Source organism: Salvelinus alpinus, chromosome 5 (assembly GCF_045679555.1).
Source record: "Salvelinus alpinus chromosome 5, SLU_Salpinus.1, whole genome shotgun sequence".
In the NCBI taxonomy this organism is placed as follows: Eukaryota; Metazoa; Chordata; class Actinopteri; order Salmoniformes; family Salmonidae; genus Salvelinus; species Salvelinus alpinus.
Window position 1 is genome coordinate 36808907 of NC_092090.1, and position 25600 is coordinate 36834506.

General features: G+C 42.8%; 2 protein-coding genes and 3 non-coding genes across 7 annotated transcripts in view; all 5 read left to right on the forward strand.

The window, feature by feature from the left end:
* Positions 1 to 579: 579 nt before the first annotated feature.
* Positions 580 to 13510, forward strand: LOC139576037 (large ribosomal subunit protein eL13-like). Its single transcript, XM_071401646.1, has 6 exons — positions 580 to 655; positions 1163 to 1280; positions 11134 to 11275; positions 11929 to 12102; positions 12804 to 12860; positions 13299 to 13510. Exons 2-6 carry the CDS (start codon positions 1177 to 1179, stop codon positions 13455 to 13457), a joined length of 636 nt encoding a protein of 211 aa, XP_071257747.1. The 5' UTR covers positions 580 to 655; positions 1163 to 1176; the 3' UTR covers positions 13458 to 13510.
* On the forward strand, positions 11434 to 11512 carry LOC139577392 (small nucleolar RNA MBII-202). Its single transcript, XR_011675283.1, has one exon. It is a non-coding gene; the product is annotated as a small nucleolar RNA MBII-202 (small nucleolar RNA).
* LOC139577390 (small nucleolar RNA MBII-202) lies at positions 12276 to 12363 on the forward strand. Its single transcript, XR_011675281.1, has one exon. It is a non-coding gene; the product is annotated as a small nucleolar RNA MBII-202 (small nucleolar RNA).
* Positions 13040 to 13124, forward strand: LOC139577391 (small nucleolar RNA MBII-202). The gene has a single exon (XR_011675282.1). It is a non-coding gene; the product is annotated as a small nucleolar RNA MBII-202 (small nucleolar RNA).
* Positions 13511 to 20750: 7240 nt separating the features above from the next.
* LOC139576034 (copine-7-like) overlaps positions 20751 to 25600 on the forward strand; it is a 39354-nt gene continuing 34504 nt past the window's right edge. The window contains exons 1-2 of one of the 3 annotated variants that reach the window (XM_071401637.1): positions 20751 to 20867; positions 22580 to 23219. In XM_071401637.1, coding sequence (XP_071257738.1) covers positions 23046 to 23219 — 174 coding nt within the window. In that variant the 5' untranslated portion in view covers positions 20751 to 20867; positions 22580 to 23045. Of the gene's footprint in view, positions 20938 to 22579; positions 23220 to 25600 lie in introns of all 3 variants that reach the window. The other 2 variants (XM_071401638.1, XM_071401639.1) reach the window with 2 other exon arrangements.

Genomic DNA, 25600 nt, shown 5'->3' on the forward strand with positions numbered 1-25600 from the left:
GCTGTCATACAGAAAATGTCCTTTCGGAATGGTCCTCTCTTGACACAATGAGCAAAGTGATGGTGTTGCTGTTTGTGTGCACTTTTAAAAGAGTGTGCCGCATATGCTTTCAAGAACGTATTAGGGTTAAATATTTTGATGCACAACACTCCTATAATGAAAACGTGTAATTCATAATAATCATTACAACAATGAGAATGGAAAATTGGGCGATACTCAGAGAAATTGGCTGTCTGAAACAGGTCCGTAAGTGAAATGTGTGTAACTTTCTTGTGCGACTGCAGGGACCCCTTGTGGTGTACCTACATATACATCTTGATTTGGGTGGACGACCATTAGTTAAAGAACAAATAATCTGTCATGCATGCATACTGGTTGTTTCAATATGTGTTGTATTGGGACTTGCATAGGGTATACAAAGCACGTTATTACGTATCATTATGCCAAAACCAAGAAGATTTGGTTTACTAACAAAAAAACGTACAAAAAGCTAATTCTGAACAAGATATATTTTTTAAATCAAACTCTTCACACGTGAATTTTAGTACATCCGGTTGACACTCCATTGCGTCTACCATTGGCTGCCATCTATATATCCCACAATGCACAATTTTAGGACTTCCTTTTTCCTTTCGGCCATTTTCCGCCTCAGACGGTATGTTGAAATAAGCTCACTATTTTTCAAACGAAATCGCTCTTCATCCTCAAATATATCGAAGTTGTTGTTACTTTTATGTATTTATTGCGAAAGTTTATGATGTTGTCGTTCAGAATATATGACTATTGACGAGTTTGTTGAGCTAAAGGCTAAGATAAAGGCGACCCAGATAGGTTTAGTAGTCAACCTATCTGTTGTAGACGCATGTATGTCTGTGTTGTCAGTGACTTTACAAGTGTTTCATTGTCACCAACCTGGTCTAGATTATCGACAATGAACTCCAATGATTACGGAGTCATTATCACAGTAAAATATACGTCTGTTTGTGTTGGAATTCATTGTTGCACTCCAGCTAGCCTTGACGTGATGGCTATCAAGCTGGCTAACATTTAGCCTGTTAAGCACTTCGTCAGCCATTTTTTTCCTCTGCTGGATGGGCTGATCTTATTGCTTAATGTGATTATCTTCTATGCCTACATGTGTTAATGTCAACTTCTGTTTCAGGGAAGTAGGCAACCATGGCACCCAGCCGGAATGGCATGCTTTTGAACCCACATTTCCATAAAGATTGGCAGACGAGGGTGCGCACCTGGTTCAACCAACCCGCAAGGAAGACTCGCAGGTAGGCCTTGATTAGTTACTTTGGTTAAGTAAAGTATAATGGTTGGATAAATGTTAACTTTTGGTTGAACTGTCTTACGTTTCGAACGTCTACTGTATGCAAACCTACAAGCTATTAACTAGCATGGCTATGTGACATACCTAGTTGGTTAGGTAGCAGTATGGATTGAATGATGCTATGGTGTAATTTTGTTGTGTAGCTGTGCATGACATGCCTGCGGCTGTATGTAGGTGATTAAGGTCATTCAAATAACTTGCTATATAAACTCTGCACACACAAAAAAGAAATGTCCCCTTTTCAGGACCATGTCTTTCAAAGATAATTCGTAAAAATCCAAATTACACAGATCTTCATTGTAAGGGTTTAAACACGGTTTCCCATGCTTGTTCAATGAACCATAATTAATGAACATGCACCTGTTGAACGGTCTAAGAAATTAACAGCTTACAGATGGTAGGCAATTGAGGTCACAGTTATGAAAACTTAAGACACTAAAGAAGCTTTTCTACTGACTCTGAAAACACCAAAATAATGATGCTCAGGGTCCCTGCTCATCTGCGTAAACGTGCCTTAGGCATTCTGCAAGGAGGCATGAGGACTGCAGATGTGGCCAGGGCAATAAATTGCAATGTCCGTACTGTGAGACGCCTAAGACAGCGCTACAGGACGGACAGCTGATCGTCCTCGCAGTGGCAGACCACGTTTTTTTTTTTTTTTTTAACCTTTATTTAACCAGGTAGGCTAGTTGAGAACAAGTTCTCATTTGCAACTGCGACCTGGCCAAGATAAAGCATAGCAGTGTGAACAGACAACACAGAGTTACACATGGAGTAAACAATAAACAAGTCAATAACATGGTAGAAAAAAAAGAGAATCTATATACAATGTGTGCAAAAGGCATGAGGTAGGCAATAAATCGAATAATTACAATTTAGCAGATTAACACTGGAGTGATAAATCATCAGATGATCATGTGCAAGAAGAGATACTGGTGTGCAAAAGAGCAGAAAAGTAAATAAATAAAAGCAGTATGGGGGGTGAGGAATGGAGCTAAGCACAGGCAAATCCTACAGGAAAACCTGGTTCCACCAGACACTGGTGGATGAATTCACCTTTCAGCAGGACAATAATCTAAAACACAAGGCCAAATCTACACTGAAGTTGCTTACCAAGAAGACAGTGTATATTTCTGAATGGCCAAGTTACCGTTTTGACTTAAATCTGATTGAAAATCTATGGGAAGACTTGAAAATGGTTGTTTTGTAATGATCAACAACCAATTTTTTTAAAGAATAATGGGTACATATTGTACAATCCAGGTTTGCAAAGCTCTTAATAGACTTACCCAGAAAGACTCACAGTTGTAATTGCTGCCAAATGTGATTCTAACATGTATTGACTCAGGAGTGTGAATACTTATGTAAATTAGATATTTCTGTATTTCATTTTGAATGAATTTGCTAACATTTCTAAAAAAAGAATTTACTTTGTCATTGTGGGGTATTGTGTGTAGATGGGTGAGAAAACATATATATTTAATCAATTTTGAATTCAGGCTGTAAAACAACAAGATATGGAATGAGTCAAGCGGTATGAATACTTCTTGAAGGCACTGTATATGTATTGCACAAGTACAATGGTGCCTAACCTATATACAATACCTGTCAGTAAGTTTGAAATGTTCTAAATAAAAAATGTCACTCAAGATACTTCATCATTCACAGACTAACACCACATCATATCTCAAGAGTCTTATGTGCGATACTGGTGGCACAATGTAGCAAATTTAAGAGTAGCATCCTGATAGGACACCAACCGTAGAGGATGTAGGTTCCCAGAGGCCTCAGCAGACCGAGGCCTTTACCAGTGTTCTCCCCAGACAGACAGTCCAGGACAATGTCCACTCCCTCTGGAGAGATCCTACCAAATACAGGAAATTCAATTAACAATAATCAACATGTTCCTCATTTACAGACAGCCTCAACTGCAGGCTTCATCAGAAGCCTATCAATCTATTAGTCATTCAATGTTTAGCTCAGATTTCAATAGTTACATTTATATATTTTTAGCAAATACTAAACAATCCAGTTAATTGACATTTCGATCAGCCTTTTGTTCAATCAAATTCCACTCTTGATTTCAAGTGATACAGTATTCAAAGACATATAAGCATTGGACAGGTTAACCATCGGTGTGGTTTTTCATGGCATGACTCACTTAAGAGCACCAATGTGAAAGAAAGAATGAGAGCAATGTTCTGATCAAGGGGTCCAAATGCCTTCCTTTCTGCCTGGTGGCCTGACCGCCTGTTTGGCTAAACTGCTCGGCGGTCTTATGATGCCCATGGCCTTGCATATTGTAAAAGGAGCGACTTAAGACCAATTTAATTTTGCTTTGCTCTTGATCCTGAAAGGAATGTGGGGCCACAGAGATGAAAGGCTTATTAATCTGCCTCTCCCTCTGATATGGCTGTATTTACTACCATTGTGATATGCAAGCAGACAGTATTCTCCCTCTGTCAATAAGTACTGAGGGGGAACCAAGGATTAGGCTCCTTAAGAAAGGACCTCAAGAGGAAAGCTTGGTTGAATGTATGCATTTATAAAGCACTTCAGAATAAATTCAGAATGTGATTATCGGATGGACATGCTTTAAGCCTCCTGACTGCATGACTCACCTCCAAAACACTATTCCTATTAGACAGTAGACATGAAGTTGGCCTTGGCATAGAGGGTTATTTTCTGATTGTCTCCTATTGAGGAGGCAGCATCCCTATGGATTGCACTGATTGCCAATCAAACATGATAATTAGTGATGGGTGACAAAATCCATATAGTTACATATCGGGATATTATTTTTGACAATATATCATATCGTTTTGACAATATCGCAATATTATTTTTGCGCTAGTTGTCTGTACCTGCACCAAAACTCCAGTATTTTTCCTCCAGAGATTGTTATCCATCGTCTTTTTAAATAGGGAGCCAATTTGTTTTAAGCACTTTTATTTCCATGTCTAATCAAAACTCGTTTTCTCATGGCTCTCACTTGTCCCTCTGCAACAGACATATGGTGAGTAATATGTTTGGAAAAGACAAGACAACGACATGCAGTGTGATCTGAATGGGCATAGTATTTATGAGGCATCAGGGCGCTTTCCTGATTGGCCCAGCTGTTCCACGTCCCCAGCAGACAGCCTGTTGCAGGTTGCCTTCAGAGAGCCTCTGAGCACTGCCTCACACACTGCCGTTGCTCTCGGAGACGAGCTGTGTGTTGCCATGGGGACCGCAGCCACACACATCCAAATATGGCATCAACTAACATCTGCATCCTCCCTGAGCTCTACATGCTCTGTGTTCTACGTTATCACATTATCATTGTCAATTCATATGTACATATCAAATTGCACATTATAAACCAAAAGAGATTCTTAGTAATTATGTGAAATTATATCTAAACATATTTTAATAAACCTGTAAGATCCAATGAAATTACACATTTGCTAACAAATTAGTCTTATTCATAAAAATTGTGCAGAACAATTACCTCTGCAGCTCTATGTTTAGAAGAAAGATTTTATCCCAATAATTGTTATTGTAGAACAACAAACAAACCTTACTTTTTAACTTCTTGTACATAATCAATGTTTCTGTCGAAGAGGTGGGTCACAGAGTCCTTGATGGCTTCATGTTTGAAAGATGAGGCCGTTCCAAACACAGTGACGCTGGGTATAGTGGAGCACAGCTGAGCCACAGCTTGACCCTGAAAAACACCACACAATCCCAGTCAGACTCTCCAAGACACAATTACACAAGGACAATCCAGACAATGACGTTTCCACAGGTTATGCATCACAGCTTTACCAACCATAATCCATATTTGATATGAAAAATAATTATAATAATTATTCTCATCCTGTTTTTTTTTCACCTTTATTTAACCAGGTAGGCTAGTTGAGAACAAGTTCTCATTTGCAACTGCGACCTGGCCAAGATAAAGCATAGCAGTGTGAACAGACAACACAGAGTTACACATGGAGTAAACAATAAACAAGTCAATAACATGGTAGAAAAAAAAGAGAATCTATATACAATGTGTGCAAAAGGCATGAGGTAGGCAATAAATCGAATAATTACAATTTAGCAGATTAACACTGGAGTGATAAATCATCAGATGATCATGTGCAAGAAGAGATACTGGTGTGCAAAAGAGCAGAAAAGTAAATAAATAAAAGCAGTATGGGGGGTGAGGTAGGTAAATTGGGTGGGTAGTTTACAGATGGACTATGTACAGCTGCAGCGATCGGTTAGCTGCTCGGATAGCAGATTTTTAAAGTTGTTGAGGGAGATAAAAGTCTCCAACTTCAGAGATTTTTGCAATTCGTTCCAGTCGCAGAGAACTGGATAGAAAGGCGTCCAAATTAGGTTTTGGCTTTAGGGATGATCAGTGAGATACACCTGCTGGAGCGCGTGCTGCGGGTGGGTGTAGCCATCGTGACCAGTGAACTGAGATAAGGCGGCACTTTACCTAGCATAGCCTTGTAGATGACCTGGAGCCAGTGGGTCTGACGACGAACATGTAGCGAGGGCCAGCCGACTAGGGCATACAGGTCGCAGTGGTGGGTCGTATAAGGTGCTTTAGTAACAAAACGAATGGCACTGTGATAAACTGCATCCAGTTTGCTGAGTAGAGTATTGGAAGCTATTTTGTAGATGACATCGCCGAAGTCGAGGATCGGTAGGATAGTCAGTTTTACTAGGGTAAGTTTGGCGGCGTGAGTGAAGGAGGCTTTGTTGCGGAATAGAAAGCCGATTCTTGATTTGATTTTGGATTGGAGATGTTTGATATGAGTCTGGAAGGAGAGTTTGCAGTCTAGCCAGACACCTAGGTACTTATAGATGTCCACATATTCTAGGTCGGAGCCGTCCAGGGTGGTGATGCTAGTCGGGCGTGCGGGTGCAGGCAGCGAACGGTTGAAAAGCATGCATTTGGTTTTACTAGCGTTTAAGAGCAGTTGGAGGCCACGGAAGGAGTGTTGTATGGCATTGAAGCTCGTTTGGAGGTTAGATAGCACAGTGTCCAAGGAAGGGCCGGAAGTATATAGAATGGTGTCGTCTGCGTAGAGGTGGATCAGGGAATCGCCCGCAGCAAGAGCAACATCATTGATGTATACAGAGAAAAGAGTCGGCCCGAGAATTGAACCCTGTGGTACCCCCATTGAGACTGCCAGAGGACCGGACAACATGCCCTCCGATTTGACACACTGAACTCTGTCTGCAAAGTAGTTGGTGAACCAGGCAAGGCAGTCATTAGAAAAACCGAGGCTACTGAGTCTGCCGATAAGAATATGGTGATTGACAGAGTCGAAAGCCTTGGCCAGGTCGATGAAGACGGCTGCACAGTAATGTCTTTTATCGATGGCGGTTATGATATCGTTTAGTACCTTGAGCGTGGCTGAGGTGCACCCGTGACCGGCTCGGAAACCGGATTGCACAGCGGAGAAGGTACGGTGGGATTCGAGATGGTCAGTGATCTGTTTGTTGACTTGGCTTTCGAAGACCTTAGATAGGCAGGGCAGGATGGATATAGGTCTAACAGTTTGGGTCCAGGGTGTCTCCCCCTTTGAAGAGGGGGATGACCGCGGCAGCTTTCCAATCCTTGGGGATCTCAGATGATACGAAGGAGAGGTTGAACAGGCTGGTAATAGGGGGTGCGACAATGGCGGCGGACAGTTTCAGAAATAGGGGGTCCAGATTGTCAAGCCCAGCTGATTTGTATGGGTCCAGGTTTTCCAGCTCTTTCAGAACATCTGCTATCTGGATATGGGTAAAGGAGAAGCTGGGGAGGCTTGGGTGAGTAGCAGCGGGGGGGGCGGGGCTGTTGGCCAAGGTTGGAGTCGCCAGGAGGAAGGCATGGCCAGCCATTGAGAAATGTTTGTTGAAGTTTTCGATTATCACGGGCTTATCAGTGGTGACCGTGTTACCTAGTCTCAGTGCAGTGGGCAGCTGGGAGGAGGTGCTCTTGTTTTCCATGGACTTTACAGTATCCCAGAACTTTTTGGAGTTAGAGCTACAGGATGCAAATTTCTGCTTGAAAAAGCTGGCCTTTGCTTTCCTGACTGACTGCGTGTATTGGTTCCTGACTTCCCTGAACAGTTGCATATCGCGGGGTCTCTTCGATGCTATTGCAGTTCGCCACAGGATGTTTTTGTGCTGGTCGAGGGCAGTCAGGTCTGGAGTGAACCAAGGGCTATATCTGTTCTTGGTTCTGCATTTTTTGAACGGAGCATGCTTGTCTAATATGGTGAGGAAGTAACTTTTAAAGAATGACCAGGCATCCTCAACTGACGGGATGAGGTCAATATCCTTCCAGGGTACCCGGGCCAGGTCGATTAGAAAGGCCTGCTCGCAGAAGTGTTTTAGGGAGCGTTTGACAGTGATGAGGGGTGGTCGTTTGACCGCGGACCCGTGGCGGATACAGGCAATGAGGCAGTGATCGCTGAGATCTTGATTGAAGACAGCAGAGGTGTATTTGGAGGGCAGGTTGGTCAGGATAATGTCTATTAGGGTGCCCATGTTTACGGATTTAGGGTTGTACCTGGTGGGTTCCTTGATGATTTGTGTGAGATTGAGGGCATCAAGCTTGGATTGTAGGACTGCCGGGGTGTTAAGCATATCCCAGTTTAGGTCACCTAACAGAACAAACTCTGAAGCTAGATGGGGAGCGATCAATTCACAGATGGTGTCCAGGGCACAGCTGGGAGCTGAGGGGGGTCGGTAGCAGGCGGCAACAGTGAGAGACTTATTTCTGGAGAGATTAATTTTTAAAATTAGAAGTTCGAACTGTTTGGGCATAGACCTGGAAAGTATGACAGAACTTTGCAGGCTATCTCTGCAGTAGATTGCAACTCCTCCCCCTTTGGCAGTTCTATCTTGACGGAAAGTGTTATAGTTGGGTATGGAAATCCCAGAATTTTTGGTGGCCTTCCTAAGCCAGGATTCGGACACGGCAAGGACATCAGGGTTGGCAGAGTGTGCTAAAGCGGTGAGTAAGGCAAACTTAGGGAGGAGGCTTCTGATGTTGACATGCATGAGGCCAAGGCTTTTTCGATCACAGAAGTCAACAAATGAGGGTGACTGGGGACATGCAGGGCCTGGGTTTACCTCCACATCACCCGAGGAACAGAGGAGTAGTAGGATGAGGGTGCGGCTAAAGGCTATCAAAACTGGTCGCCTAGAGCGTTGGGGACAAAGAATAAAAGGAGCAGATTTATGGGCGTGGTAGAATAGATTCTGGGCATAATGTGCAGACAGGGGTATGGTGGGGCACGGGTACAGCGGAGGCAAGCCCAGGCACTGGGTGATGATAAGAGAGGTTGTATCTCTGGACATGCTGGTCTCAATGGGTGAGGTCACCGCATGTGTGGGGGGTGGGACAAAGGAGGTATCAGAGGTACGGAGAGTGGAACTACGGGGTCCATTGCAAACCAAAACAATGATAATGATAACTAGCCTGAACAACAGTATGCAAGGCATATTGATATTTGAGAGAGACATACAATAAGGCATAAAGTGATTGCAGGTCTTGATTGGGAGAGCTAGCTAAAACAACAGGTAAGATAACAGCAGCAATAACAGGGTGCTAGTCTAACACAGCAACAACAGGTAAAAATGGCGACGACTAGGCAGAGAGGGTCGGATTAACTACACACAGATCCTGAGTTAAAGCACAGAGCCGACAGATAAAACACAAATAAACAGAATGGAGTACCGTGAATTAATGGACAGTCAAGCAGGCATCAGCTATGTAGCCAAGTGATCATAGTGTCCAGGGGGCAGCCGTAGATGGAGCAGGGAGGCCTCCACTAAGCTAGCACGCGGCGTTTAAAGTTAGTAGCCCGGGGGGTGGTCTGCTCAGACGGAGGGGGTCTGCTCAGACGTGGTCGTGTCGACAGAGAATCCAAGCCGGATGGCGATGGCGAAAGAGAGGTTGTGAATTGTAGAATTGTGTTTGCTAACTGGTGCTAGCTTCGTGGCAGTGGCGCTAGCTGCGCTAGCTGCAAGCTAGCTGTGAGGATCAGAAGTAGTGGCTCAGGGATTACGGCAGGAATCCGGCGTTGTTGTCGAGAGACAGTCCGATGCTGGTAAATTGGTGAGTAATATCCAGGCTAATAACAGGGCTGGTGTCTGTGCAGAAGGTAAAAAGCTGCTAGCAGCGGCAAAAAATGGCTAAATTAGCTTGTAGCTGATTTAGACCAGTTGTGATGGATTGGCAGGGCTCTGTGTCGGCAAAAAAAGGTCCAGGCCAATTGGCAAAATATGTATTGTAGCACAAGAATTAGCCGGAGGACCTCTTCGGCTAGCCGGGAGATTGGCCTAGCTCGAGGCTAGCTCAAGGCTAACTGTTGCTTGCTTCGGGACAGAGACGTTAGCCAGGAGTAGCCACTCAGATTGCAGCTAGCTATCTGATCCGGTGTAAAGGTCCAGAGCTTGCGGTAGTAATCTGGAGATTTGGTAGAGAAAAAGCAGTCCGATATTCTCTGGGTTGATATCGCGCTGTGCAGACTGGCATGTATTGACCAAGCTGAGGCTGGCTGGTGTCCGAGTTAACGGTAAAGACCACTAGCAGTGACTAACTGATAACTAGCTAGTAGTTAGTTAGCTGGCTAGCTTCTGATGGGGGTTCCGGTTCTAAAGTATAAAAAATAGCAGATCCGTACCACATTGGGTGTTGGGGGTTGCAGGAGAGTATATTCAGTCCGTAGATGGAAAGTGAGATTAAAATATAAACGGAAAAAAACGAGGAAAACGATTATTTACACGGGACAAGACAAAACACACGTCCGACTGCTACGCCATCTTGGATTTTTGATATGTAACATGTAACAACACCTGCACAGGATCGGTGCATCCGGACATTACACCTGCGGGACAGGTACAGGATGGCAACAACAACTGCCCGAGTTACACCAGGAACGCACAATCCCTCCATCAGTGCTCAGACTGTCATCAATAGGCTGAGAAAGGCTGGACTGAGGGCTTGTAGGCCTGTTGTAAGGCAGGTCCTCACCAGAAATCACCGGCAACATCGCCTATAGGCACAAACCCACCGTCGCTGGACCAGACAGGACTGGCAAAAAGTGTTCTTCACTGACGAGTCGTTGTTTCGTCTCACCAGAGGTGATGGTCGGATTTGGATTTATCGTCGAATGAATGAGCATTACACCGAGGCCTGTACTCTGGAGTGGGATCGAGGTGGAGGGTCCGTCATGGTCTGGGGCGGTGTCACAGCAGCATGGGCCTGAGCTTGTCATTGCAGGCAAAATCAACGCTGTGCGTTACAGGGAATACATCCTCCCTCGTGGTACCCTTCCTGCAGGCTCACCCTGACATGACCCTCCAGCATGACAATATCACCAGCCATACTGCTCATTCTGTGCGTGATTTCCTGTAAGAGAGGAATGTTAGTGTTCTGCCATGGCCAGTGACGAGCCTGGATCTCAATCCCGTTGAGCACAGCCAGGCCCCCCCCCCAGAACTTGCAGGTGGAAGACTGGGGTAGCCCCTCACAGCAAGAACTGGCAAATCCATGAGGAGGAGATGCACTGCAGGACTTAGTATCTGGTGTGGCCACCAGCTGCATTGACTGTTTTGTTTTTGCCCCCCCCCTTGTTCAGGGACACATTATTCAATTTCACGTGTCTGTGGAACTTGTTCAGTTCTGTCTCGGTTGTTGAATCTTATGTTCATACAAATATTTACACATTTGAACTTTGCTGAAAATAAACACACTTGACAGTGAGAATGTTTTTTATTTTTTTGCTGAGTTTATTAACCTACTCCTCGTTTTTCAGGCGAAAGGCCCGTCAAATCAAGGCTCGCCGTATTGCTCCACGTCCTGTGGCTGGTCCCCTCAGGCCTCAAGTCAGGTGTCCCACCATCAGGTATCACACCAAGGTGCGTGCCGGACGTGGCTTCACCCTGGAGGAGCTCAAGGTAAGAGGAAAATTAACAGTACATTTAACTTTCGAATAATAACCTCCAGGTTTAGGCAGCGTTAGTACCTTGTAAGACGGAACAGCCTGAAAGACGGGTGTGTTTTTATTGAATATATTTTAGCTTGCAGACTACTAGAACCTTTTACAGCAGTCAAGTGATGACAAATCTCCGGAATCTCTGTACCTCCTTGATGATTCAATATGAACCTATTTGCTGATGTCTGCTTGTTTTAATGTGTCAATTTATTTATTTTATTTTTTATTTTATTTAACCTTTATTTAACCAGGTAGGCAAATTGAGAACACGTTCTCATTTACAATTGCGAACTTAATGTGTCAATAGGCTGAGAAAGGCTGGACTGAGGGCTTGTAGGCCTGTTGTAAGGCAGGTCCTCACCAGAAATCACCGGAAACATCGCCTATAGGCATATTAAAAAACTAACTCAAAGCTAGTCACTTGAGTAATAACTTTGGACTCAAGACAGTTATTAACTAATTTGTTTGACAGGCTTTTTTTGTGTCTGAATATAGCAATCTACTTGTATTGAATTATGTGCATGCCTTCACACTCCTAAAAGTCCAGGCATGGCTAGCAACTAAATGCCCAACAGTTCTTAAATATTTGGTTCTTGCGTGTGCTTTGTACTCTAGGCCGCCGGTATCCACAAGAAGACAGCCCGCACCATTGGTATCTCGGTTGACTCCCGCCGTCGCAACAGATCATCGGAGTCCCTGCAGGCCAATGTACAGCGCCTGAAAGAGTACCGCTCCAAGCTCATCCTCTTCCCCAGGAAGGCCTCCGCACCCAAGAAGGGAGACAGCACTGTAAGTGTCAGTCATAGACCATTGGGTTGAGCGTTTATAAACATGGGCACGCATAACCATATTGTCAAAGTGATTGTTTAATTTGAAGGTCAGATGATAAATATTTGCAGTGTGGCAATGATTGCAATTGTGATGAAACCTGGATCGTGAGCAGCACTGGGCCAGCAGTCAAGTGATGACAAAATCTCCGGAATCTCTGTACTACCTTGATGATTACATTTGAACCTATTATCTGATGACTGCCGGGTTCGTGTGTTCAGTGCCCATTCTGTAGTTTCTGAAACGACCTGTTAGCAAAGAAGTTTTGGAGTTACGGTGTGGAAATTGGGCTTCAAGCAGGTCTGAAGGTTTTGCAATGTTTTTACTGCTTTTTGTGCAGAGTAACATTGATCTGCAGAGGCAGGATATTAACCAGACATTTGTGCTATAGATATTACTGTTTTAGACATATTCGTGGACAGTGTTGGAATGTCATTTAAAATATTGTTCACGCATAACAGATCTGCATGGTTATCTGGACTACAACTTATGTGACTACTTTGTTTATGTGCTCCGATTTATATTCAGTTGGTGTGCAATTAAATGTTTGACATCACTTCTCTTCACCCCAGTAGCATTTTAGATTTGACTGTACCGTCTTGCATGTGCACATGGTAGATGTTACTGCTCCTGAATGTATTAAAACCTTTCCCTTTCTCCAGGAGGAGGAAATCAAGATGGCCACGCAGCTCTCTGGTGCTGTCATGCCCATCAAGAATGTACGTATCACACATTCATATCATTTATCCCCAAAAATTAAGTTCATGTTCTTTATAATGCACTGAACACTGATTAGGGTTATTGTCTGTAAATGGGAAGACCAGGTCATAGTTGAAATATTAGGATGTTTCTAGAATATATGTATTGGACACATGTTAGAGCTCTTTCAGCAGTCAAGTGATGACAAATTCTCCGGAATCTCTGTATTTCCTTGATGATTCTCTTTGAACCTATTAGCTGATGACTGCTAGATTGTGCTGGGCTGTAACTTACAGAAGTGGACACATAAATAATTAAGGCATTGAGTAATGACATGGGACTCTGCTAATACATTCATTGTATTTGACTTTCTCTTTGACTGAAATGCCCTTCTACTCTTGATGAGTATATCTTTACATCAACATCGTTGTAATTGGGCTCTTCTCCCTCTGCTGCAGGTGCACAAGAAGGAGAAGGCCAGGGTGATTTCTGAGGATGAGAAGAACTTCAAGGCTTTCGCCAGCCTGCGTATGGCCCGTGCCAATGCTCGTCTCTTCGGCATCCGTGCCAAGAGGGCAAAGGAGGCGGAAGCGGAGAGTATTGACAAGAAGAAATAAACCGTTAGTTTCTATGGAACTTTCCAAAATAAAAAGAACCGTGTACAATTTCACTGGTCGTTTTTCAATATGAAGGGTCATGTTTGTTACAATCTTTTACTCTTAATTTTTTATTGCAGTTGTGGAGACATTTCTGATCAATGATAAACACTCAACTTTGGTACATCAGAAAAATAGATTTTCATGCTTTAGTATTTCAATTATCACATTTGATGGATTATAGAAATACAGCCATCAATGCGAACATTAAATCGAGTGTTGACTGTTGCCCAAGAGAACAATGGATGGACTTGATCTTGCCCAGTCACTACCAGCAGGTGGCGGTTGTGCTACGTTGTAAATCCCTCACCCTGGCATTTTCAAATTGTATGTGGAAACCAGTCTCCTGAATATGGGCTATACACTATGGAAGTGGCCTTTTTAAATCGTCTCCAACGAGTCAAATGAAGAACAATAGTCCTTAAGCCCAAAAATTCAAAAGGCGTCTGGCAGGAGTACATACATCCACAAACTATAATTTATCTTAAATTAATGCGTTATTCATTTATTATGAGCCCATTCAAAAGGTTAGGGAATGTAAAGCCAAAGTGGTGGTTACTTTCAAAGGATTTGTTTCCCGTACTTTGATTTCCTGAATATGAAATGGCTTTTTTCACAATGCAGTCGATCTACAAAATCTCAATAGAATGTGGCATCCTTGGCACGTCTACTGGCTCCGAATAGTTTACTGCTCACATTAGTTCCCCTGCTAGCTCAACCAGAACCTTGTGTGATTGACTTATGAGCAATGCTCCAGCCTTCTAGAAGTTAATGAAAATGTGGTTTTGAGGGTTTTTGTTGTGGTTAAGTGGAATTCCTAGATTCTCAACCTAGCCCTGAAGGGCAGGGGCATGGATCAGAAAACCAGTCAGATCTGGTGTGATCACCTTTTGCCTCATGCAGCACAACACATTTCCTTTGCATGGTGCTGATTGTGGTATGTTTTACCACTCTTCAATGGCTCTGCGAAGTTGCTGGATATTGGCGGGAAAGAGAACACGCTGTCATGTCGATCTAGAGCATCCCAAACATGCTCAATGGGTGACATCTGGTGTGTATGCAGGCCATGGAAGTACTGGGACATTTTCAGTTTCCAGGAATTGTGTACAGATCCTTGCGCATTGGGGCCGTGCATTATGCTGGAAAGTGGTTGATGGCAGGGGCTCAATTGCTCAACAATGGGCCTCGGGATCTCTGCATTGAAATTGCCATTGATAAAATGTAATTATGTTCGTTGTTTATAGCTTATGCTTGCCCATACCCCACAACCATTATGGGACACTTCATAACGTTGACATCAGCAAACCGCTCCCCCCACATGACACCATACATTGTCTGCCATTGCCCAGTACAGTTTAAACCGGGATTCATCCATGAAGAGCACACTTCTCCAGCATGCCAGTGGCCATTGAAGTGGCTACGATGCTGAACTGCAGTCAGGTCAAGACCCTGGTGAGGACAAAGAGCATGCAGATGAACTTCCCTGAGACGGGTTCTGACAAGTTGTGCAGAAATTCTTCGGTTGTGCAAACCCAAAGTTTCATCAGCTGTCCAGGTGGCTCGTCTCAGACGATCCCGCAGGTGAAGAAGCTGGATGTGGAGTTCCTGGGCTGGCGTGGTTACAAGTGGTCTGCGGTTGTGAGGCCAGTTAGACGTACTGCCAAATTCTCTAAAATGGAGGTGGCAAATGGCAGAGAAAATAACATTCTACTCTGGCAACAGCTCTGGTGGACATTCCTGCAGTAAGCATGCCAATTGCATCTGTGACATTGTGTTGTGTAACAAACTGCACATTTTAGAGTGGCATTTTATTGTCCCCAGCACAAGGTGCACCTGTGTAATGATGCTGTTTAATCAGCTTGTTGATATGCCACACCTGTCAGGTTTATCTTGGAAAATGAGAAATGCTCACTAAGGGATGTAAATAAAATTGTGCACAAAATTTGAGAGAAATATACTTTTTGTGCGTATGGAACATTTCTGGAATCTTATATTTCAGCTCATGAAACATGGTACCAACACTTTAAAGGGGAAAGGGGGAAACCTAGTCAGTTGTACAACTGAGTGAATTCAACTGAAATGTGTCTTCCGCATTTAACCCAAACCCTCTGAATCAGAGGTGCGGGGGGCTGCTTTAATTGACATCCACATGTTTTTTTAAATTTTTGTTCAGTATACAAGTGCCTTCGGAATGTATTCAGACCCATTGACTTTCCATTTCTTTTTTACATTGCAGCATTATTCTAAAATGGATTAAATAAAAATAATTAATCAGCAATATACACACAACACCCCATAATGACAAAGTTATTTTTTTTTATGTTTGCAAAAAACCCCAGAAAAAAACTTCTTTACATAAGTATTCAGACCCTTTGCTATGAGACTCAAAATTGAGCTCAGGTGCATCCTGTTTCCATTGATCATCCTTGAGCTGTTTCTACAACTTGGTTGGAGTCCACCTGTTGTAAATTCTATTGATTAGACATGATTTGGAAAGACACACACCTGTCTATATAAGGTCCCACAGTTGACATTGCATGTCAGAGCAAAAACCAAGCCACGAGGTTGAAGGAATTGTTTGTAGTGCACCACGACACAGATCTGGTGAAGGCTACCAAAAAATGTCTGCAGCATTGAAGGTCCCTAAGAGCACAGTGGCCTCTATCATTCTTAAATGGAAGAAGTTTGGAACCACCAAGACTCTTCCTAGAGCTGGCTGCCTGGCCAAGCTGAGCAATCGGGGGATAAGGGCCTTGGTCAGGTGAGGTGACCAAGAACCTGATGGTCACTCTGACAGAGCTCTAGAGTTCCTCTGTGGAGATGGGAGAACCTTCCAGAAAGACAACCATCTCTGCAGCACTCCACCAATTAGGCCTTTATGGTAGAATGGCCAGACGGAAGCCACTCCTCAGTAAAAGGCACATGACAGCCCCCTTGGAGTTTGCCAAAAGGCACCTAAAGACTCTCAGACCATGAGAAACAATATTCTTTGGTCTGATGAAACCAAGATTGAACTCTTTGGTCTGAATGCCAAGCGTCACGTCTGGAGGAAACCTGGCACCATCCCTACGGTGAAGCATGGTGGTGGCAGCATCATGCTTTTCAGCAGTAGGAACTGGGAGACTAGTCAGGAATGAGGGAAAGATCAACGGAGCTAAGTACCTGCTCCAGAGCGCTCAGGGCCTCAGACTGGGCCGAAGGTTCACCTTTCCTAAGCACACAGTCAAGACAATGCAGGTGTGGTTTCGGGACAAGTCTCTGAATGTCCTTGAGTGGCCCAGCCAGAACCTGGACTTGAACCCCATCAAACATCTCTGGAGAGACCTTAAAATTGCTGTGCAGCAACACTCACCATCCAACCTGACAGAGCTTGAGAGGATCTGTAGAGAATGGGAGAAACTCCCCAAATACAGGTCTGCCAAGCTTGTAGCGTCATACCCAAGAAGACTCGATGCTGTAATCACTGCCAAGGTGCTTCAACAAAGTACTGAGTAAAGGGTCTGAATACTTATGTAAATGTGATTTTTATTTTTAATAAATTGGCAGAAATGTCTAAACCTGTTTTTGCTTTGTCATTATGGGGTACTGTGTGTAGATTGAGGGGAACAAACAATTGAATCAATTTTAGAATTAGGCTGTAACCTAACAAAATGTGGAAAAAGTCAAGTGGTCTGAATACTTTCCGAAGGCACTGTACATTGACATTCTATCACCACTATGGTATTCTCATCCACCTGATACCTGCACTGTGAGTAATATCCTGGGGATGAGATTATCACCACAGAAAAGGCAGAATCTGTGGTAATATAAGGACAGTGCAGGTCATACTACTTCAAGGTAAAAATCATTCGGGTGATGAAGTCTGACAGCATTGTTCCTATGCCCCTCTGCTAGATTTACTGCCACAGCATGATGCCTTTAGGTTACTTGAATGTCAACTGTAGCAATGTATGCTATAATAGCAATTATACAACCAATACACTGTAGCTTTGACTATGTAAAGGAAGGCAGCCTTGAGGTGTGTGGGCTATACATTAAAAATGAATGAATGCAGTATCGTGCTTCTACACCTGCATTGCTTGCTGTTTGGGGTTTTAGGCTGGGTTTCTGTACAGCACTTTGTGACATCAGCTGATGTAAGACGGGCTTTATAAATTTGATTTGATATCAAATTGAGTGTATTCGGGCTTTGTATGATGTCATGTCTCTTGATTTGCTCAGCAGTGTTCATGGGCGGAGGCGGGGATGGCAGTGGGAGTATTACACAACGTCACATTTCCTCTGCTCCTGCACACTCTGTTAGCCATGACAACCTCTGACCTGAGCAGAATAAAAGATCAGGTGAGAACCGCACAAGATGCTGTCTCTACCAGGTGTGCTTTAATGTAGCTGTTCTGATTATTTACTTCAGATTGTGCTGCTGGTTGTTTATTCATGTTCTGACTGACTTTTGAGTGTTTAAACTGTAAGATGATACAATCTGTTCAATGTAGCTTTGACTTAGTCTTTCCCAAAACATAATTTACTAGTGTTTATTTCTTGAATGTTCTCCCCTAGGCCTGTATCATGGCCTTGGGATCCAACAGGAATTGATTGAAAGGTTTATGACTGACAGCTTTCATATTAGGTCACTCAATGAATAGTGTTGAGGTAAGAGGATAGGCTTCATTTCCAATTCACTGAGCCATATTTAGATCAACTAGATCATGTTAAAACAAAAGCACACCAAATAGATTGTTAAGTGGAAATTAGAGCAACCATAGCCAGTATTCTATAGTCTAGAATCAATGAAGTATTGGGAGTTTGCCCAAAAACCTACATGTAAGTCAATGTGTCTAAGAATATCTTAACACAGGGGAACTGCTGGGTGGAGGATTACATATGAAGTTACATAAACTCCTCACCAGTGCCTGCACAAATTCCATTTTCATGTTTTCCATTATTTTTGTTACCTGAATGGCAGGAATAATTAAAGTTGGTTGGTATGTAGCTCTCATTATCAAAATTATTTTCTGTTATGTTGAAAACAAGCAATCAATTTTTACGGGAAAACATTTGAACTACACAACAGCATAATGTCTGCCTGGTAGCTGGAGTGGTATAAACAGCTAGATAGCGAGAGGACTCTTGATAAATATATGCATAAATAGACAGGAAGTCCAGAGGGAGAGGCTTTAGTGTTGGCACAGCGGCAACAGATGGTTCTGGTTAAGAGCTACAGCATAATGGAGCTCAGGTGTATGGCCCAGGGCACTGTTGGTTCCTACTCGCAATGAATTCCCATCGAGTTCGAGACACAGGAGGTGAGAATCTAAGATGATAGGGTAACCATTCTTTAGGCTACAACTGCAATTAACCCTCTTGCTACCGTGGCATCAAACCCCTGTCGTTGCCATGTTAATTATTGTACTCGTGAGCTTATGCACATTTACTTATAAGAATTATAACATAAAGGAAATCAGTTGATCACCATCAGAGGGTCATAGGTCAATGAAACAGCACTATCTCCATTTTATTGAGACAGAAAGCCTTGGAGGGGAGGATGTTTCCTGCTGCAGGGTTTGTTGATGTGATCATGATGAGGGACAAACATCCCAGTAAAGCGAATAATTAAAATAGAGCCAAACGTTTAGTCGAGTGCTGTTTGAATAAGTAGCTCTCTGCCCAATGCTGATTAGCCTCCCTATTCGCTGCCAATAGTCTTTACGGAGGCCTAGTTTTTATAAGGAGCAAGACCCCAAATGCGTACCTGTGGAGTGCTCCTTGACTGACCACCAGTCAAGGAGGTGAAATCAACAACAGAGCCCAGAGGATGTATTACCACCAATGATGTTGTATCCTCTTTAGAGAACATTTGGAGAGGAATTGCTAAGTCAGACATTTTCTCTGCATCCCAGAATAGGCTTCGCCCTGAAGCAATGGGGACAGGCATATAGTGCACTTTAATTCTTTCACCCAGCCTATTGTCATCCAAGTGGGAAGGCAGAAAGGATATGTGCTGTAGGTGGGACCCCCACCACTTATAATTGCTACAGTTAAGTGCTTTGAGAGGAAAATGTACAACTCTGAATACACTTCATTGTCAGCTGGAAAGCTATCATGTTATATAATCTTTAGCTAGTTTTAGTGAGTTCACAAATGATATGGGCCTTGTGGGTGGGCTGAAAAAGGCTTCATATGAAGAGAACGGAGTGTATGTGTGGGTGTCAAATGATTTTAAAACCTGCCCAACACTTGTTGATATTCAGATCATTATAGCATTAGCTATAGCCCTTGTATTGGTATTAAATAGTCTAAAACATGCTGGTGTGTATGTGTGTGTGTGAGAGAGAGGGTGCAAGAGAGAGGGGGCGGAGGTAGCGGAAGGATGAGAGAGGGAGAGAGTATTTCCTGTTATTTACAAGAGTAGCACTGACTGCGATTAATCTCCATTGTTTCTCCATTAGAGCTCAGTGTCACTTAGGATCCTTAGCTGTCTGGCCAGCCACATCAGGGTGCTCACACACAACATGTTGTGCCATCACCTGAGGATCTGTCCAGTTCAATATCTGCTGTCTGACTGTCAAGTGTCTCCTCCTGTGTTTCCTGGGGTTGTAATTATTGAGCTCTGTGAAAGACAGCAGTCCTTTCAGTGATACTAAAAGTCATATCTAGCCACTGGAAGTAATATAGTTACATTGTGTCATACTAATAGGCCTATTACTGGAGGGAGAGACTATGTATCTCTTACTTGATGTAATTGAGTGAATATTTCTGGGTGGATTGCAGACACTTATTTTGCCTTTGAGCTGAGCAGATATGATCTGGCAACAAGGTACTATCTTGCAGAGTTTGATATGCACAGACAAGCCAGTAATACAAATGCAAGCGATTGGAATTTATTGCGGGGGAAAAGCCTCACATTGTATGTGGACAGTATATGTAGCCCATTAGTGTTGAGGAAAACATTTGTGGTTGTATGTGTGTAATCTGTATGCTTTAATTGTCTGTTGGTCACTGTATTTTATTTGATCTATAGCAGATTAAATCAAAAGGCTAATCAACAAATGCATAAATGCTCTGGTGGTCAACTTTAGCTAAGGCTCATGTGAAAATGAGCAGAAAGGTGAGATGATTAGTGTGGAACAGCCGCCAAGAGAGTGTTCTTGTATCGCTATTGTGAACCGCTGTCGCACCTCTACGTCTCCCTCTAGTGAATTCTGGTGACATTGCGAGCTTTATCGGTGTGGTTTGGCAGATCCACTCCCTCGCTCTGCTATCACACACCCCTTGCTTCTACCACTTTCACTCCACTGTTCCTGAGTTTCGGAAAATCAAGCAGTGTGTTGAAGGAAAGGTAACAACAAGTGTAAGTTCAGGGGACCACGTCAGGTAGGAACAAGCAGCAAGAGTTTGGATGTATTAATTTGAAGCATGTGATGCAAGTTTCTGAATGATTGAGGTAATCGAACAAAATAATGTTATTGCAGAGTATTTTTGGAATAGTAGACGTTCATGTTGTATTGTTATATCATTCATTGTGAAATGCTTGGATTCATTCAGAGGTTGTGGAGGTGCATTGATAAACGACCAGTTTAGCCAGTAATGTAGATCAGTTTATATATATTATGTGACGATAATTGAATGAATAAGGCAGTCGCGCTTCTCTCTGTCACCCTCAACAAATCATGCTATAGTTATCGTAGGAACTCATTTAGGTTGAGACCAAAGTTGAGAACAAAATCTGTATGAGTTGCTTAGTTGGATAGAAGTCATGTCAATTACAATTGTACAAGTCTTGAGTAGTCATTTATCAAGCTTAGCTGTCTATAACTGACTCTCTACCAGATATAGCACAGATATATACTAGATAGACACAGTATATATGAAATGCACTTGCTACGCCCGGTTTAACATGACCAGGGAGGGGTGTGTGCCCATGCAGTTGTTGGTTCATTTGTCGGACAACAGGTTGTAGACATATAGGTTATGAGAATCTCATCTCCACATTTTATTTTTTATCTGTAACATTTATAGATCAGCACTCTTATTTTTTGCATTTATCTTCCACCATCATATTAAATGTCATTGCAATATATTTAAAAAATAATTATAAGAACATGGAACCAACTGAACGTTACAAGTGCTGGGCAGATTATTTCGAACTAATTACAACTCTCGGTTATTGGTTGTTTTATAGTAGCCAATAATCTCAATATGTGTTCTATTTTATGAGTCATATGAGCCCTTATCATTTGTTCTTATTGTTTCTAACTACCTCGTCAAACACTTATGATTGCTGCCAAGGGCGCCTGATCTAATGTAACATAATTGCTTCAACCGAGCCTCACCCCACTGAAGAGCAGCAGCCGAATGACTGAAGGTCGCTGTCCATTGGCGGTGGTGCTGAAATAGGGCAATGTGGATTCTTGCGCCTGGGCAGGCTTTGTCAATATTATCTTTTTTTTACTGAGTAGCAATTCACCTGTTATTATTCAATCACCTTCATAGCCTACCTCATATGCAAACTTCTTCTGGTCTGAACTTGGATTCTGCTACTATTTATTTGGGTATCTGTAATTTTTTAAGATTAGGATGATGTTAAGGTTCAATAACATGTTGTTTGTGGATATATGCTATTTTGCAGATACTTAAAGGCCCAGTGCAGCCAAAAACGTGATTTCCCTGTGTTTTATATATATATTCACACTATGTTGGAATAATACTGGGACATTTTGAAAATGATTATGCCATTTTAGTACAAGAGCTGTTTGACAAGACCGCCTGAAATGTCAACCTGTTCTGTTGGGATTGAGTTTTGGTCTGCCTGGTGACATCACCAGGCGGTAATTAGCCCAATAAGAAAGACAGTTCCAAACCTCTTTGCCAATAATAATCTAGTTTTCAGTTTTCCCCATTCAGACCACTCCCAGACAGTCCTAGCAAAATTATTGCTTGAGAAATTGCTCTTTGTTAAAAAAGTATTTTTGACCATTTTAATTGAAAACAATCACAGTAAGGTACTTTATTGTTAGTCAGAAATAATTTGATTTTGAGATAAAAACAGCTGCATTGGACCTTTAATTTGTGTTTTCTTTACATAGGTACAGTACCTGTGTGGACTTTGAAGAGAAGGATGATTGGGAGCATACTCTTTTTTAACCCAGTTGTGATGCTCATGGACAACTTTTTCATGAAGAACACATGAAAACACACTTTGGCGGATCCTGAATCGTAAATGACTCTCCACAGCTTTCTGGTCATCTAATCAAGACTCCCCAACCTCCATCCAGCTCGGCCCACCCTGTCTGTTATCTCTGCATACATTAAAGGGCACCTGTCTTCATCTCAAATACAGACCTCTGAGAGAACTCTTTGCCCTTTTGTAACATTCACTGCCAAGTCCAAGGATCCATTCTTCTCTTCTATGTATCTAACTCTGTGAGATTTCAGTGCCTCGCTCGGCTTGAATCCCTTAGCCATCCCTAGTAGTTCCCATTACTCTGAGCTCTCGACAGCACCCACCCTCTCTTGCTCCTTACTGGTTGACTCCTTGGGTCCTGAGCCAGGATGAATGACGTCCAGGATGCTACCTCCCCAGGGGCCGCTCTAGGTGGCCCTGTCACCTGCGTCTCCAAAGTGGAGCTGCGCGTCGCCTGCAAGGCCCTGCTGGACCGAGACACACTGAACAAGTCTGACCCATGTGTCATACTCATGGTGCAGAACCAGGGACAGTGGACAGAGGTGAGTACCCCCCATCCCCTGTATGTCCCCAACCTACTGGCCTGGTAAAGTCTTAACTAACATTGTTCGCTCCATAATGTACTGATTGTATGAACAATAAGCAATGGATGTTGATGCTAAAACAACTAAGCCTGTGAAGCGCAAACGCCAGTAATGAGCTGCATAAGTATCTCTATGATGTTGACATGTAACATTGGATAGTATGACCCCAGTTTATTAAAATAACAATGATTCCGTGTCTGACAGAGTTGGATAGCATGAGGCGAACCAGAGTGAGTGCTTGTTTCTACTGAATGGAAGGCATTGTCACCTAGCAGGATATGGACGGCACAGTGGGAGGGGCAGCCCTCTCTCCCCGCCCTCCATTTCTCCATATCAAAGCTGAGCCATATTTTGAGAAAAAAAGTATTATCTGGAACGGCAGTGGTGGCTTGAAGACAGGAGTGAGATTTAAGGAGTGGGCTGTTTGTGTGAACGTGTCAGACTGAGGATGAAATCTTAATCTTGCTCCCATTATCCCAACAGCTGGGCAGTACACCAGATCACAGAGAACAAAGTAGAGCCAGGGAGAAGTGACTTATCTGGTGCTGGCTTGGTGGTATTGCTGCCATCTTCTTTTCTTTTGAAATGGATTCTGATTTATAGTGTAGCTACCTGAAACTGAATTGAAATTCTCAAACATATCACCGCGAACATTGTTCATAGGATGAGGGAGTGGGACAGGAAATCTTATTTTCCTTTTCACGCTTCTTCCTCTACTCTCCGTATCTCTTTCTCACTATTTCATTCTAAGTTGCGGGTCATAGTTTCTTGTCTGCTTTGGAATTACACTGGTACACTATCTGTAATATGAGCTGGGGGTGTGCGAGCTATGAATAGCATATTTTCCATGATGCAGTACTCCACTATATATGACTGATAATCTGTATATCTATAAGGCAGTTCGAATAAAGATGGTTGCCAAAGAAATCCATCCATCTTTGTTCCTTCAGCCCATTGCGTTCCCATTTGAGATTGGGTGATTTGCGATTGGATGATTTGAGATGGGATTCCAGCCTGGCACTGTTCCAGCCTGGTACTATGAACATAAATGCAATGGTTCATTGGATCAGTCTAAAACGTTGCCATCTCAGTCTAAAACTCAGTCATACACTGCTGCCATCTAGTGGCCAGAATCTAAACTGTGCCTAGATTCCTATGTCATATATTGGCCTTTTTCTTGCATTTCAAAGATGAAAAAAAAGAAAAGAAAAAAAACATATTTTGTCTTTGTATTATATTTGACCAGCTCTAATGTGTTATATTCTCCTGCATTAATTTCACATTTCCACAAATTTCTAAGTGTTTCCTTTCAAATGGTATCAAGAATATGCATATCCTTGCTTCAGGTCCTGAGCTACAGGTAGTTAGATTTGGGTATGTCATTTTAGGCTAAATTTTTTAAATAGGATCCCATCCTTAAGAGGGAACCCCTGCTCTTCCATGACATAGACTGACCAGGTGAATCCAGGTGAAAGCAATGATCCATTATTGATGTCACTCGTTAAATCCACTTCAATCAGTGTAGATGAAGGGGAGGAGACAGGTTAAAGACAATTGGGACATGGATTGTGTATGTGTGCCATTCAGAGGGTGAATGAGCAAGACAAAATATTTAAGTGCCTTTGAACGGGGTATGGTACTGCAATGCTGCTGTTTTTTTCTACGCTTAACAGTTTCCCGTGTGTATCAAGAATGGTCCACCACCCCAAAGGACATCCAGCCAACTTAACACAACTTTGGGAAGCATTGGAGTCAACATGGGCCAACATCCCTGTGAATTTGATTTATTTATCCTTATTTAACCAAGGTCTCTTTTAAAAGATGAGCCCTGAATGACATATATTACAGAAAATAGACATCAATATAAAGACAAAATGCAGAAAGAAAAACCCGGTCATAAAAAACAAACACATACATCAGTAATACGGTCCTCAATCAGCTTTCTGAATCGCCCTAGAGGCACCAAAACATCACATTTAACAACATTTAGAAGATTGTTCCACAAATAAGGTGCAAGAAAACTAAAAGCTGAGTTAGCTAAGTCAGTAGAGACCAAAGACATTTCAAGAGTAAACCATCTCTGAGAAACTTTGTAGAGTCCATGCCCTGACGAATTGAGTCTGTTCTGAGGGCAGAAGGGGGACTCAATATCAGCTCAATATCAGCAAGATGTTCCTAATTTTTTTGTACACTCAGTGTATGTTGCAATTATGCCCCAATGTTTTCGCCTCTCCTCCAGGCATTGCCAGATAATGATTAACAGTGACAATGCCAAATCGTAGTGCGTTGAGATGGGAAGCATTTATTGAGGCCCAGTTAATGGTTATGAATGAGAAATG

Excerpts from the sequence above, each read along its gene's own strand:
- LOC139576037 (XM_071401646.1), top strand. The coding sequence starts at position 1,177 with ATGGCACCCAGCCGGAATGGCATGCTTTTGAACCCACATTTCCATAAA. Across the intron at positions 11,276-11,928 it reads TCACCCTGGAGGAGCTCAAG|GCCGCCGGTATCCACAAGAA; the intron begins GTAAGAGGAAAA and ends TTTGTACTCTAG. Across the intron at positions 12,103-12,803 it reads CCAAGAAGGGAGACAGCACT|GAGGAGGAAATCAAGATGGC; the intron begins GTAAGTGTCAGT and ends CCCTTTCTCCAG.